We start from the raw sequence: 14,645 nt of genomic DNA, 5'->3' as shown, positions 1-14,645 counted from the left end.
ATGTGGCTCAGTGCCGAGTCCCTGGGTTCAATTCCTGGTACCTCCCCCACCCCACCCCGAAAAGAAACCATAGGCAATATTTTGAACAGCCACTTGAAAGGCCAAAACTACTAAAGGAAAAATGAAGAAAATTATCTTTGGAAAATAAAAAGAAACCATTTGAAAAGGTTACATTAGCCTTTGATTTCCAAATGAAGTTCTCAAAAAGAGAACCAGACTACCCTGTTCAGATCAAAGAAACAGACTTAGCTTATCTCCTCTAAAGAAACCAGCTAAAAGGTGATACTGCAGACATTTGGAGAATCCAAGCCTTGGGTGCACTAGTGTACAATACACAAAGTAGCATATATTTACTTTATTGTAGTTTATAAAAATCATTTCATCATATTATTTCAATTGATCCTTAAAATAAACCTGTGGATTTTCAGAGCAAGTGCTATTATCCTCTTTGTATGAAAAGAGAAAATGAAATTCAGATAGGCTCAATGATCTGCCTGGAGCGAGAGATCTGAGACTTGAACCTGATGTCCTAGTTTCACCTCATGGCTCTATACCTGCCACCTAGGTATATATTAGGATTCAATACTATGTTCTGGAGAACTTACTACTGCAAACTTCAGAGGTGATATAGAATTTGGACCTTCACGAACTATAATACTGGTAACTTAGAGGCCACTTCCTTTACACCTTACCTTTACATCAAAGGAAGGCTTGAAGAGTTTGTCTTTGGACAGAAATTTTGATGGTGTGTCCAGGTGCAATGAGGGCTCCTTCTGCAGTGGCTGTTCTACTGCTGGTGAGGCCGAGAGCTGCCCAGCATGTTGTGAGATCACAGCACGGAAAGCTTTGCTCTGAAAGCGGTTCATATCCAGTGGTGTAATGGCTGTTCTTCTGTGAGTTTCCACATGTGTACAAGGATGTGTAGGAGTATCTGGATTTGGATTCTCTCCATTTGTTATTTTAGTTTCCAATCTTTGTTCTAGAAAAGATAGAAATATGAGCTACCCAATATCCCCCTTTTTCCTCTAAAGAGGTACACCAGAAGTGATTCTTTTTTTTCATGTTAAGACTCAGGTAGTTTACTTTCCAAAAAGCAAACCAGATGATGTAGTAAAACACATGAGTTAGACAGGCACACTAGTTGAAAACAAATAATTAATGAAAACAGATTTCTTATTTCATTTTGTTAGATATTAAAATGGTCTCAATAGCCCACTTGCCAAGAATATCAATGAGTTATCAAACCAGTGAGTGGTAGAATAAAAAGAAAATCCAAGTTACATGTACTCAAGTTTTTAGAAAGTCCTTAATGAAATTTTCTTTTCTTTTTTTTTTTTTTTAAAGAGAGAGAGAGAAAGAGAGAGAGAGAGAGAGAATGAGAGAATTTTTTTAGTATTTATTTTTTAGTTTTCGGCAGACACAACAAATTTGTTTGTATGTGGTGCTGAGGGTTGAACCCAGTGCCATGCGCATGCCAGGCGAGCGTGCTACTGCTTGAGCCACATCCCCAGCCCTAATGAAATTTTCATATGACCTAAACTCATTTTTGCCTTAGTTGTAAGTTTCCTATATGTCTCGGTAAATAAACAATGGGTCTGAGAGGTACCCAAGCTGCCAATTTGTTCCTGAAGTTTGCCCAGGGTTGCCGCCATGAAGAGGCTGTGTCCTCCCACCCCTGCCTCACTGCATCATTTTTCAACATGAAAAGTAGAAATGGTCTTCCTAAAAGGCAGCTTTGGAACAATCATATCCTAGAAACCATCAAGCTGTAAAATACACATGTGTGTACATATACACACATGTATATACACACACACGCGTACAAATACATATATGTGCATATATATGTACATACAGAGAATAAAATAAAAGCATATATATGTATATATACAGAGAGAATAAAAGTATTAACCTTCTTCAGGTGAATTTTCAATCAGAAAGTGGCTTTCATCTGCTCTCTTTCCCATTCTAGCAGTCTCCAAAAGCCAAGCTATAGTGACTGCTGGCAAATTCCACTTCTTTGCAGCTTCATATTTAGAACCAACAGGCTCTTTTAATATAAGATGTGTACTGGCAAACATGCCTTTCTTTGCATTGGATTTGCGAACAAAGAATTCTTGAACGCTGAAATTTATATTTAAAGAAAAGGAAATGGTCATACTCATAATAAGTCAGCAAACTAAGAACAAAACTAATACAACAGTATGGTTAGTGTTCATGTAGGTTTAAGAAAATACACACTGACTAAAGTTAGCCTTTTCCTTTAAATTAAGCTAATTCCCTCACAAGTGCTAATTCTAGGATAAAAATGTCCTATTACAATAATTAAAAACTTTAAAAAAATCGTAAGCAAATTAGACTTTCAAAGGACAGAAAAATTACCTCCTTAGTCATTACCCACCAGTCCTTTCATTCCAAAAGGATACACAGAACAAATAACAGAAGCAAACTATTAATAACACCATTTCTTTTTCTTTTAAATATCTATTTTTTAGGTGTAGATGGACACAACACAATGCCTTTATTTTTATGTGGTGCTGAGGAACGAACCCAGGTCCCGCCCTTGCCAGGTGAGTACTCCACCGCTAAGCCATAATCCTAGTCCCAATAACACTATTTTTTTATATCCACTATAACTTCCCAAAGCATTTTTATACATAATCTCAATTGATTTTCTCCATATTTATCAATTAGCAATATTTTAGAGACATGGAAAAAAATAAGAATCTAAGCGAGATCAAGATAATAAAATATTAAACAGGGAACAAGGGGAAGAAACAAAGGTCTATCATTTGAAATAGAAATGATTCGGTTTTTTTCTGACCTGAATCTTTATGCTCTATTTACTGACTTTTAAGATTTTTTAATCTCCCAAATTTTTCCTAGTACTTTTATGGTTCTATTTTTTACTTTATCTCAGTGATCCATTATTTTGATGTGAAATATGGCTCCAAATTTATTGAATCCCATTTACTAAAGAAGTCATCTCTTCCTTAATAATTTGAATTTCACTTTTACCATAAATTGCTAGTTATGTTAGATCTATGCTAGTCTTGTTAATTCATTGAGATTTTTGCTACTTAGAGTATGCTGTTATTTAGTGAGATATTACAAAATATAGTTTAATAACTGTTAGGGCTAGCCCTAATTTTTCTATTTCAGAATTCTTTACTTTCTTGCTTGCTCATCTTTTCATAAGATTTTTAGAATTAGTTTGCTTAGTGCCCTCCCTAATTAAAAAAAATATATATATATATATTGTTGGTAGTGCCCCCTTATCCAGTTTCAGTTACCTAGTCAACAGCAACCTGAACATATTACATGGAAAACTCCAGAAATCAACAATCCATACATTTTAAATTGTATACCATTTTGAAAGCATGATAAAATCTCCTACTACCTCACTCTGTCCCACCCAGAGCATGAATCATCCCTTTGTCCAGCATCTGACCATTAGTCACTTAGCAGTCACATCAGTTACCAGATGAACTTCGGTGGAATTGCAATTATGTTCACATGTGAGAAACCACACTGACGAAACCTTAATTATGATATGTTGTTATGTTTGTTCTATTTTCTTATTATTGTTCATCTCTTCCCTAAATCATACATTAACCTTAATCACAGATATTCTGTATAGGAAATAACATAGGTTTTTGTACTATCATAGTTTCAGGCATTCACTGGGGATCCTGGAATGTTTCCCTCAAGGACAAGAGAGAATTACTGTACTTTTACTGGGATCATGTTAAATTTACACGTTAGTATAGAAGATAACAGAAATCTCATGAATATTAAGTCTTCCTTTCCAAGGACATGTAGATCTTTCCTTACTATTCAAGACTATTTTGTTTCCCTCAAGGGCATTTTATAAGTTTTCTGTAGCTCTTTCAAGTTTTATGTTAAACTTGCCTTTTTTTCCATTAGCTCTTCTAACTGTTTATTTAAATAAAGGTCACTGATTTCTGTATATTAATTTTCTGCATAGCCATTTACTGAAATTTTCTCTGAGCACTGCTTTAGCTGTATCCAATGGAATCTGTTGTCATGTTTGTTATTGTTATTTTCTGTAATCTCAGTTTTTAAAAAACTCTTTTTATTGCTTAATTCAAATACAGATCATAGAAAAATACATATACATAGTAGCCACTATTTGGACATTTATGATCATCACCTCTTTAATCATATAAGAATCCTGAAACTGTACATTTAGTTTTTTATGTCTTAGCTTACAGGATCCTCCCTTCTTTCTTCACCCCTTAGTATATATTAGTTGAAGACACTGGAATCTTTGTACTGTAGAGTTGTTCTCAAATCTAGATTTTGCTTGATTTTTACTGTGGTACAGTTTAACATGTTACTCTCCTATATTTCCTATAAATCAGCAATTCAAGTGAGCAGCATTATCGGATTGAGGTTTCATTATTTTGGCAAGACTACTTGAAGTTGCTTGTGCTTTCTTGACACATCAGGAGGCACATAATGTCTGGCTATCACTTTGCTGTGTAACTCTGGATGTCCAACACATAGATTCTTTCATTCACTTGGGGTCATAATTCCATCATTCCTTCTCCATTTGTTGAGTATTTCTAAAAAAAGGAAACTTTGCCTTATCCACTCACATGTTCCCAATGTTGACTGTACAGGAAAAGCAGGATAAATAGCTGATTCTTTCCCCTTGCCAGTTTACAGAACAAAGGGCTGCTTCCCTAGCATTTTAAAGAGGTGATCAATTACCTTAGATTCTTTAGTACCATTATGAAGCCACGCATGCATTCTCTGCATGCTATTATCTTTAACGATACTTACATAATCCTATTTTGGTCAATGGAGGTACTCTGAATATTATCCTTCTTGTTATCTTTAATAATGTTTTTGCTATCTGAATGAAAAAATGTTCTAGATTTATACACACATTTTTTCTCCCAGATCTGGAGTTAACCATTTCTCCAAGCTTTCTTTTAGTGGGGAAATAGCACTTTAAGATTACAATCAAGTCAGGTGCGGTGGGACACGCCTGTAATCACCACAGGGAGGTGGGGGACGTAACCACCAAGCCATATCACTAGCCCTTTTTTTTGTATTTTATTTAGAGTAGGGGGTCTCGCTGAGTTGATAACTGCCTCACTAATTTGCTAAAACTGGCTTTGAACTTGGGATTCTTCTACCTCAGCATCCTGAGTTGCTGGGATTACAGGTGTGTCCCACTGCACCCAGCTCAATTTTCTATTTTTGCTATTCACTTCTAGTTTTTCTTTGCACTATGATAAGAAAATGCAGTCTGTAGTCTTCCTACTTTAGGGAATTTACTGAGGTATTGATGTGGCAAATTTGTCTTACAAGCAATATTCACAAGTGCTCCACGGGACTTACAGGTATGTTCAATACTCAAAGCAATGCACAGAAAAGTTTAAATTAACATAATTAAGATCAATATTCAAAATGTCAATTTTCTTCTTATATGCTATGTTCATGGTAGATATATAATTAACTATGCTATTTAAGTCTATGTCTTTCCTCATATTGTCTATTTGACATGTCATGAAGTAAAACATGAGAATTAAAGACTACAAATGTTTCTGTTAATTCCACCTCAAGCTTCTTGTTGGTTCTGTCTTATGAATGATTAATGATGCTCCATACATTTTATCTTTAGTGTCAATAGCACTGTTTACTTACAGTGCTCTTCTTTTTTCTTGTTTAATGCATTCTGATTTGAATTTGAACCTGTCTGGTTATAAAACTGCCACTCCCTTCTCCTCCTTTTGTTTGAATTTCTGTACCTTTGCTTGTCATCTTCCCCCAACAAAAGTCTCAATCAGTTTGCTTTAGATGTCTTTAGAAGTACAGCTGCCTTATGATCTAATAAAATAGTGTTCTTCTTTTAATATAAAGTTTAGTTAATTTACATTTACTGATAAAATGGTTTGGTATTTCTATTTTAAACAATCATCATCTAATGATCAATTAGGGATTGGGCTAATATGGATTTTGGAAGTAACTTAAATTCATTTCTTGTCCCTCTAAGTACTCATTACTCCTGCTTACCATTTGCATTTCTGGCTGAAAAGACAAATGTACTGAAAAAAATAATAAATCACCCATATGACACATGGAAAGGTGTATAATACTTAGACAAGGACTACTCAATAATGGCCCATGAATCAGTCTTAAATATTCCCTTTCTTGGTGGCTAAGTAAAGAAAGCATTAATGCCTATAGTCTTAAAACGGGTTTGCTAAACACCCATCAAGTACCATCTTTCCCTCCACCACCTTGAGCCATCACAAAGATATACCACCCACCCCACAAATACAACAAAAAATGCCTGGCCAAATTTTAATTAGAATGCCTTCCAGTAAGTCAAAACAAATGACAAGATATACCACGATAGCAGTTACACTGAAAATGTTACATACCTTGCTCCAAGGTGATTTGCTAAGAATATCAAAGAATCTTTTTCTGCTCCAACACATTGGCTGAATGAAATAACACAATCCTCTAAAGGAGTCACTCCTGACATTACTGGGACTGGTGTGAAGAGAGGATTTGACCTTGGATCAATTAAAGTCTGATAGTCTATACAAGTAACCTTTTAAGACAAGAGAAACAAGAAAACCAACCTGAAATAAGAAACCAGTGGTTAACACTGGTTCAGTTATAGCAGCAGTAATTTTAGTTTACACACAAAAAATTTTACTTTAATACAAATCTGGATATGTTCATTCTCAATTCATTTCAAATACCATTTAAAGAAATTTAGACATCAATTAATCATATTCAAATATCTAAAATCAGTAAGATTTATTATTGGAGTTACTGAAAGTTGCCTTAAATAGCCTTAATTCTAGAGAAGTTTAGAAAGTGCATGTCAGGCTCTGGTTGTTAAGAGAAGATTAACTGTATGAGAGAGCTAACCAGGAGTGTCCTCCTGTGAAGCAATGTTGCTACTGAGGCCCTAGAACAGTAATCTCTACTCTACCAGAATTAGAACCAAGACACTTGCATATTTTCCTATTTTACAATTTCCCTGGCTAAAAGCAACATTCAGACAGTAGTCAAAACTAAGTGCCTTAAGAATAAATAGCATTCAAATATCCTTCAATATCATGTTTCAGTTGTGAAGTGTTTTCTTACCAGCCATGTATTTGTGACCACTTCTCCCACAGTTGCTTCTACTTTACATCCCAGCAGAGGAACCACAGCATAATCAGCCACAATTCTGCTCGGAAGGGATACAATCTTTCCAGCATGTTCTCTTATGATATTTCCAATATTACATTCATTTTCACTACTAAAACCCAAAACAAGGAAACTTTTTTGGCTAAATAAGCCTTCTTCAGTAATCGTAGAATTGTCAGGGAGGCAATGAGTGACAGAAGACTGGTTTTCTTCTTGCAGAGAAATGTGAGTAGAATCATTAAAGGGCTCAACATGAGTAGAACCATTATAGGGCCCAACTGCAGACTCCGCAGCTTCAGTCATTTTAGCTTCAACTGGAAAAGAAAAAGATAATTTATCTTATAGTCACAGCTTACTTCCTAGCAAGGATATTAATGTTACATGGAGTCTGATAATTCTGACACATAGAAAACTCAGGCTTAAATGTACATAATGAAGAAGGGATATGTACCCACCCCATCTTCCAGGTTATTCCAAGAATGTTACCAGCATCATTGTCTTCCATCAGGAAGGACAAAAGCAATCACATTTATTTTAAGTATTCCTATAGCACTAGAATCGTGAATTAACTGAAAATTATGACACTCCAATAGGCCTGCCTTGGTTCCCAAACTGGTTTAGGTAATTTACAACAGAATTGAGAAAATATTTAGAGAAAAGCAAAATTCACAAATCTTAGAGGTCTGTCAAGCACTTAACATGGTTACAATTTTTTAAAAAAAATTCTTAAAATGTTTCCTATTGAACTTGAAGCACATGTACAAATTTCTTAAAGAGAATAAGTGATCAAGGACTCAAGTAAATGACCTCAACTATTTCATTTTAAGATAAAGTTGACTGATGAGTAGTAGAAAAAAAATACACCTATATAAAAACATATCAGGCTGGGGTTGTGGTTCAATGGTAGAGCACTTGCCAAGGACATGTGAGGCACTGTGTTCGATCCTCAGAACCACATAAAAATAAATAAATAAAATAGTTACTGTGTCCATCTACATATAAAAGACAATTTAAAAAAACCATAAATGTCACTAATTAAAATATACAGTCCCTAATATGCAATAAACATTGTCAAATTCAGGCTCAAACTACAAGAAATAATAAGTTGGTATGTTTTGGAAATCTCTTAACTTGTGCCACGTTGGAAAGTAACACTCTTCAGAGAGAAGGTTTGCTCTGACAAGCTGGAAGTTTGTCAAGGACTCATTCTGTATTTATACAGCACCTGTATTGCCTGTTGTACATGCTCACACAATGCTAACTGTACAGGTAATACTTTCGGTAGATGCCCTTCCTTCTAACAGAATCTCAGGGTTCAAAGAGGTTATATGGCTTTCAGTTATACAGTGGCATATGAACCAAATATGACTCTAGAGTCCTAACATTATTAATAACACCTCCTTCCTTTACCTCTACTTTTTCTTTCTTTTTTTTCTTTTTCTTTCTTTTTTTTTTTTTTTTTTTTTTGTGGTACTGGGGATTAAACCCAGGGCCTCACACATTCTAAGCAAGTGCTCTACCATCAAGTTATATCCTCAGTCCAAGGTCTGTTTTTTAACAGTTAAAAGGTAAACAGCTTATTTTTTTTAGTTGTAGTTGGACACAATACCTTTATTTTTTACTTATTTTTGTGTGGTGCTGAGGATTGAACTCAGGACCCTGCATGTGCTAGGCAAGCGAGTTACTGCTGAGCCACAGACCCAGCCCAAAACAACCTTTTTTTTTTTTTGAGTTTTTGTTTTGTTTTAAAGAGAGATTTTTTTTATTGTTCAAAACATTACAATGCTCTTGACATATCATATTTCATACATTTGATTCAAGTGGATTATGAACTCCCATTTCTACCACGTGTACAGATTGCAGGATCACATTGGTTACACATCCACATTTATACATACTGCCATACTAGTGTCTGTTATATTTTGCTGCCTTTCCTATCCCCTACTATCCCCCTCCCCTCCCTTTGAGAGAGTTTTTAAATATTTATTTCTTAGTTTTCGGTGGACACAACATCGTTATTTTTATTTTTATGTGGTACTGAGGATCGAACCCAGCTCCCTGCGCATGCCAGGAGAGCGCGTTACCACTTGAGCCACACCCCCCAGCCCCCAACAGCTTGTTTTAAATGTAAAATCAATTCTTTTTGCAATTACAACAAATTTTGCAATCACATATAGGAAAAAATAAAGCTTTGTTTGATGTCTATATATAGCTGATGATATGGGATAAAGGAAGAAAACCAATGGAGTTTTAATCTACTACTAAAAATACAAACTATAAAAATTAAGTTCTTAAAAATTATAGGTAAAACCTAAAAAGACTCAATAAGTTAAAATGCTCTTCAGCAGTTCGAGATTTGCATTACTTTAGCAGTAGAAATCCTTTTTCAAATAGATCTCATCCTGAAGCCCAACAGACAATACTTGATAAGCCTATTATTGAAAAAAAGCTCTCTTAAATCAAAAGCAATTTTGCTTTAAGAATTAATTGTGCACTATCACATCATTTCAAAGGTGCTTGAGGATTTACGAAGATTTATTGTCACGAATCCTCATAAAATCAGTAAACCAGCAGCTGCCTTGCAGGAAGCTCTGAGAAGCTCATCACCTCCTCTCTACAAGGTAACTGAAAATGGTTCAATGGTCAGGCATGGTGGTGCATGCCTACAATGCCAGCAGCTCGGGAGACTGTGGCAGGAAGACAAAAATTCAAGGCAAGCCTCACCAACTTAGGGGGGCCCTAAGCAACTTAGTGAGATGAAAGGAAAGAAAGAAAGAAAAGAAAGTGAGAAGGAAGGGAGGAGGAAAGGAAAGAAAGAACGAGCGAGCTATGTATGTATTTGCAAAGGGCGATGATAAGTACACTCAGCTTTGGTTCAAGAGCAAAAGCATCACTCCTGAGAATTTGTTATCACAGGCTAGTCCTCAACTAGGTTAGGGGACAAATTTACACTTGCCTGATGGTCCAAGAAGTCTCCAGCCAATAAAATTTAGAGATGTAAAGAGCTGGAAAACTCCTGAGCACTCAGGAGACCTACACATGAATCTTTTCTAAAAGAACAAACCTTTAACTGAGGTTTGTGTTACTAAAATGAGATTCACAATTAAAAAAATCTAAAATCCATGAGAAAAATAGCCACCATGAATAAAAAACAACACAACTAACCCCCTACCTACTCAGATGTTGGAACAGGTTTAATGATTCAAGAAATAAGGAACAGGGATGGGCATATAGCTCAGTTGGTAGAGTGCTTGCCTTGCATGCACAAGGCCCTGGGTTCAATCCCCAGCACCACAAAAACAAAAACAAACAAAAAAAAAAGAAATAAAGAACAAAAACAAACATGAATACAGCGGGGCATGGTGGTGCACACGTGTAATCCCAGCAGCTAAGGAGGCTGAGGCAAGAGGATTACAAGTTCAAAGCCATCCTCAGCAAAACCAAGGTGCTAAGCAACTCAGTGAGATTCTGCCTCTAAATAAAATACAAGTTAGGCTGGGAATGTGGCTCAGTGATCCGGAGTTCGATCCCAGGTACCAAAAAAAAAAAAAAAAAAAAAAAAACACCCAGAAACAAAAACATGAATACAGAATACAAGACTATGAAAAGAGAGGCTGGGGCTGTAGCTCAGAGGTAGAGCACTTGCCTCGAATGTGTGAGGCACTGGATTTGATCCTCAGCACCACCTAAAAATAAAGACATTGTGTCCATCTACAACTAAAAAAATTTATTTAAAAAGACTATGAAAACAACTATATAGAATTGAAAATTTTATCATTAAAACTGAAAATGTGGGCTAGGATATGGCTCAGTGGTAGAGTGCTCGCATAGCACACGCGATGCCCTGGGTTTGATCCTCACACCACGTAAAAATAAAACAAAGATATTGCATCCAACTACAACTAAAAAATAAACGTTTTTTAAAAACTGAAAATTTAATGAGCAGTTTAAACAGATTACATAATAGCTGAACAAAGAATTGGTGACCATGAAGAAAAATCTGATGGAATTACATATAATGAACCAAAGGAAGATAAATACAGAAAATAAGGATGGTTAAGTGACCATGCACAGAGCAAGTAAGAGAATGGAGGCGAAATGATATTCAAAAAGATAATAGAAGAAAAATTTCTAGAACAAAGGAAAAAAACAAAACCCCCACTCATTCTCAGATTCAAAACCAGTAAATTACAAGTAGGAAAAATAAATGGTAAAACTCTAGGACATTAAAAACAAAAGGAAGGTATTAAACTGAGGGGGAAAAAAATGGAATGGCAGAGCCGGGTACAGTGGCGCATGCCTGTAATTCCAGCGGCTTGGGAGACTGAGGCAGGAGAATCCTGAGTTCAAAGCCAGCTTCAGCAACTTAGTGAGGCACTTAGCAACTCAGCAAGACACTGTCTCTTAAAAAAAAAAAAAAAAAAAAGGCTGGGAATGTAGCTCTCCTGGGTTCAATCTTTAGTAACAAAAAAGAAAAAAAGAGGGAATGACAGGAATATAGACATCTGATTCATATTGCTAAAGTGTTTAAACAAAGTCAATTGTCTAGAACTAGATAACTAACAGAATTGTCTTTTAAGAACAAAGGCAAAACAAAGGCATTATCAGGTAAATAGAAACTAGTGGAATTTCTAAAGAATATTGCAAGAAGAAAGAAAATTGTTTCAGAAGAGAGATGTCAGATGCAAAAATAAATGGGGAACAAAAAAATAAGCAATTCAGTGAGACCCTGTCTATAAATAAAGCACAAAATAGGGCTGATGTGGCTCTGTGGTCTGAATGGCCCTGAGTTCAATCCCCGGTACCCCTACCCCCAAAACAGGCAGGGGAGCATAGAATATGGGGAGAATAACACAAAATGAGATGGTACAAAATAACCTAAATACATAAAAAATAATAATAAATATAAAATGAAAAATTACTAACTCTTTCTGAGGTTAAGGGAAAGACCAATCAATTTTACGAATAACAGAAAACAGAAAAGGAAAATATATAGCCAGTTTCACACTGAATAGATAAAAACTTACATAACGAGTAAACTAACTACAGTAATGTATCAAAGATGAATACCCCATATCTAGAAGAATTTAAAGTTAATTTTGGTATAAAATCTATGAGTATAATGTATCACATTAAAGGAGAAAAGAGATGATCATTCTGTCAAGTGCAGGGAAGAGTACTTAATAGAATTCAACACTCAGCTCAAAGACCTAAACACGAAAACTCTAATACTTGAAATGGGACATATTTTTTAAAATCCAATACTTAAAGCAATCTTCAGAAAAGTTTACACAAACATAATTAAGATCAATATTCAAAATGTCAATTTTGGTTTTGAACTAATAATAAAAATAAATAAATGTTAATTTTGTTCTTATATACCTATTACTAAAAAATGTAATTTGAAAAGACATAAATTAAGATTGCAAAAACAACGAAAAACAAAAAATTATAAATAAATCTCACATAGCATGTCTTGGATTTTATGAATATATTATAGTTATTGGAAGATATTGAAAAAGATAAAACTACATAGCATATTTGTGGATAAGGAGGTATTCTGTTTTTTTTTAATTGTAAAGATCTCAATTCTCCAGATTACAAATTCAGAATTGTAGTCTAAACACAGATCCCACTCTACAGCATATGACAGAGATGGCATTGCAACATAGTGGAGAAAAAATGAACTTCTCAATAAAAATTGTAGGAGAATTGATTGTACATCCACAGAGATTAAAAAAATAAAATTAGAACATTTCATATCAAACATCAACAATGAACTCCAGGTGGATAGATTAATGTGAAAAAGCAAAAGTTTAATAAGATTCTAAAAAATACAGCCAGGTATGTTGGGGCATGTCTGTAATCCCAGCGATTCCAGAGGCTGAGCCAAGAGGATTGCAAATTCAAGGCCAGCATCAGCAACTTAGCAAGGTCCTAAGTAACATAGTGAGACCCTGTCTCAAAATAAAAAATAAAAATGGCTGGGGATGTGGTAAAAAGTGCCCCTAGGTTCAATCCCCAGTACCAAAATCAATTAAATAAAAAATATACAAGATAACTTTTGACCATGGAGTAGAGAAACTTCTTGTATAAAATAGAAAAGTAAAAACCACAAATGAATACACTGAAAAACTATACATACAACTACAACTAACATTTTAATCAAATAACACTAAAAAAATGCTCTACTGGGGATGGGGTTGTGGCTCAACAGTAGAGCGCTCACCTAGCACGTGCGAGGCCCTGGGTTCGATCCTCAGCACGCATAGAAATAAATGAATAAACAAAGGTATTGTGCCCAACTACAATTAAAATAAATAAATAAATTAATTAATTAAAATCTCTACTGTATTACTAACAATAAAATGAAATTAAAACCATGACAAGATCCTACTTTACACCTACCAATTGGGCAAAAATTACAAGCATTATAATACCATACCCTGGAAGGATGTGAAACAACAGGAACCTTTTCTCACTGTTAATGAAGTATAAATTAGTAAAATAGGCCAAACACTTCTGAAAACAATCTGCATTACCTAAGAAGGTTGAAGATGTATATATCCCATGAATTAACCATCTTATTTTTTGGTGCATATAATAGAAAAATAAAGCTTCAGCAATACTGATTATAATGGCAAAAAAGAGTCATGACAAAAATGTCTATCAGTGAAAAAAAGAATATAGGACAAGAGTATATTATTCTGTGTATATAGTATTCTATATTATAGTATATTTGTATCACTGTGTTATATTCATAACTAGATACTTGGATTACATGATGTTTCATATTGGGTATGGGGCTCAGCATAAAAGTACGTATCATTCAAACAAATTAAAATAGTTATAAAATAATACAAATATTGTTTACAGATAGACACACTTAATACAAATTACAAAGAAAATGAAGAGGAGTCACAGAAGGCTTTTGGTATAGTGGTAATGTTCTCTCTCTTTTTTGTACTGAGGAATTGAACCCAGAGGTGCTCTACCAATGAGATATAAAGCCCTTTTTATTTTGAGACAGGGTCCCACTAGGTTGTCTAGGCTGGCCTCAAACTTGTGATCATCCTGCCTTAGCCTACCAAGTTGCTGGGATTACAGGTATGTGCCACTGTGCCCAACTCATATTCTATTTTCTAAAACCAGATACACGATTATTCATTGCATTTTTCTTTATGTCTTTTTGGATACATAAAATATTTCACGTGATTAAAAAAAGGTGATTCATTAACTCTTCACTCGTAGTTTACCTTACCATACTCCAGATGGACAAAACTACACAGCAGTGGTGGTTTACAGTACAGCACAGCATGCATTAATTAAAGACTTCAACGACCCAATAAGAGGTATTTGTTAAAGCCCATGCCAAGTCACGCATGACCGTGCATGCCTGTAATACCAGCGGCTCAGGAGGCTGAGGCAGGAGGATTCTGAGTTCAAAGGCAACTCAGCAAAAA

At 35.0% G+C, this 14,645-nt stretch overlaps 1 protein-coding gene across 2 annotated transcripts in view; it reads right to left on the bottom strand.

The window, feature by feature from the left end:
• The window catches only part of Topbp1 (DNA topoisomerase II binding protein 1), a 55,661-nt gene that overhangs the window by 26,978 nt on the left and 14,038 nt on the right, over positions 1–14,645 (bottom strand). For both annotated transcript variants that reach the window (XM_046431380.2, XM_046431381.2), the window contains 4 exons: positions 7,138–7,496; positions 6,420–6,592; positions 1,913–2,124; positions 693–979 (listed from right to left, as the gene is read on the bottom strand). In XM_046431380.2, the coding sequence (XP_046287336.1) occupies positions 693–979; positions 1,913–2,124; positions 6,420–6,592; positions 7,138–7,496 (1,031 nt within the window). The remainder of the gene's footprint in view (positions 1–692; positions 980–1,912; positions 2,125–6,419; positions 6,593–7,137; positions 7,497–14,645) is intronic.

Source organism: Marmota monax, unplaced genomic scaffold, assembly GCF_021218885.2.
Source record: "Marmota monax isolate L192 unplaced genomic scaffold, Marmota_monax_Labrador192_F-V1.1 WCK01_AAM20220418_F8-fsc00022, whole genome shotgun sequence".
NCBI classification, from domain to species: Eukaryota; Metazoa; Chordata; class Mammalia; order Rodentia; family Sciuridae; genus Marmota; species Marmota monax.
Note: the sequence above shows the minus strand (reverse complement) of the source record. Positions and strands in the feature narration are given on the sequence as shown.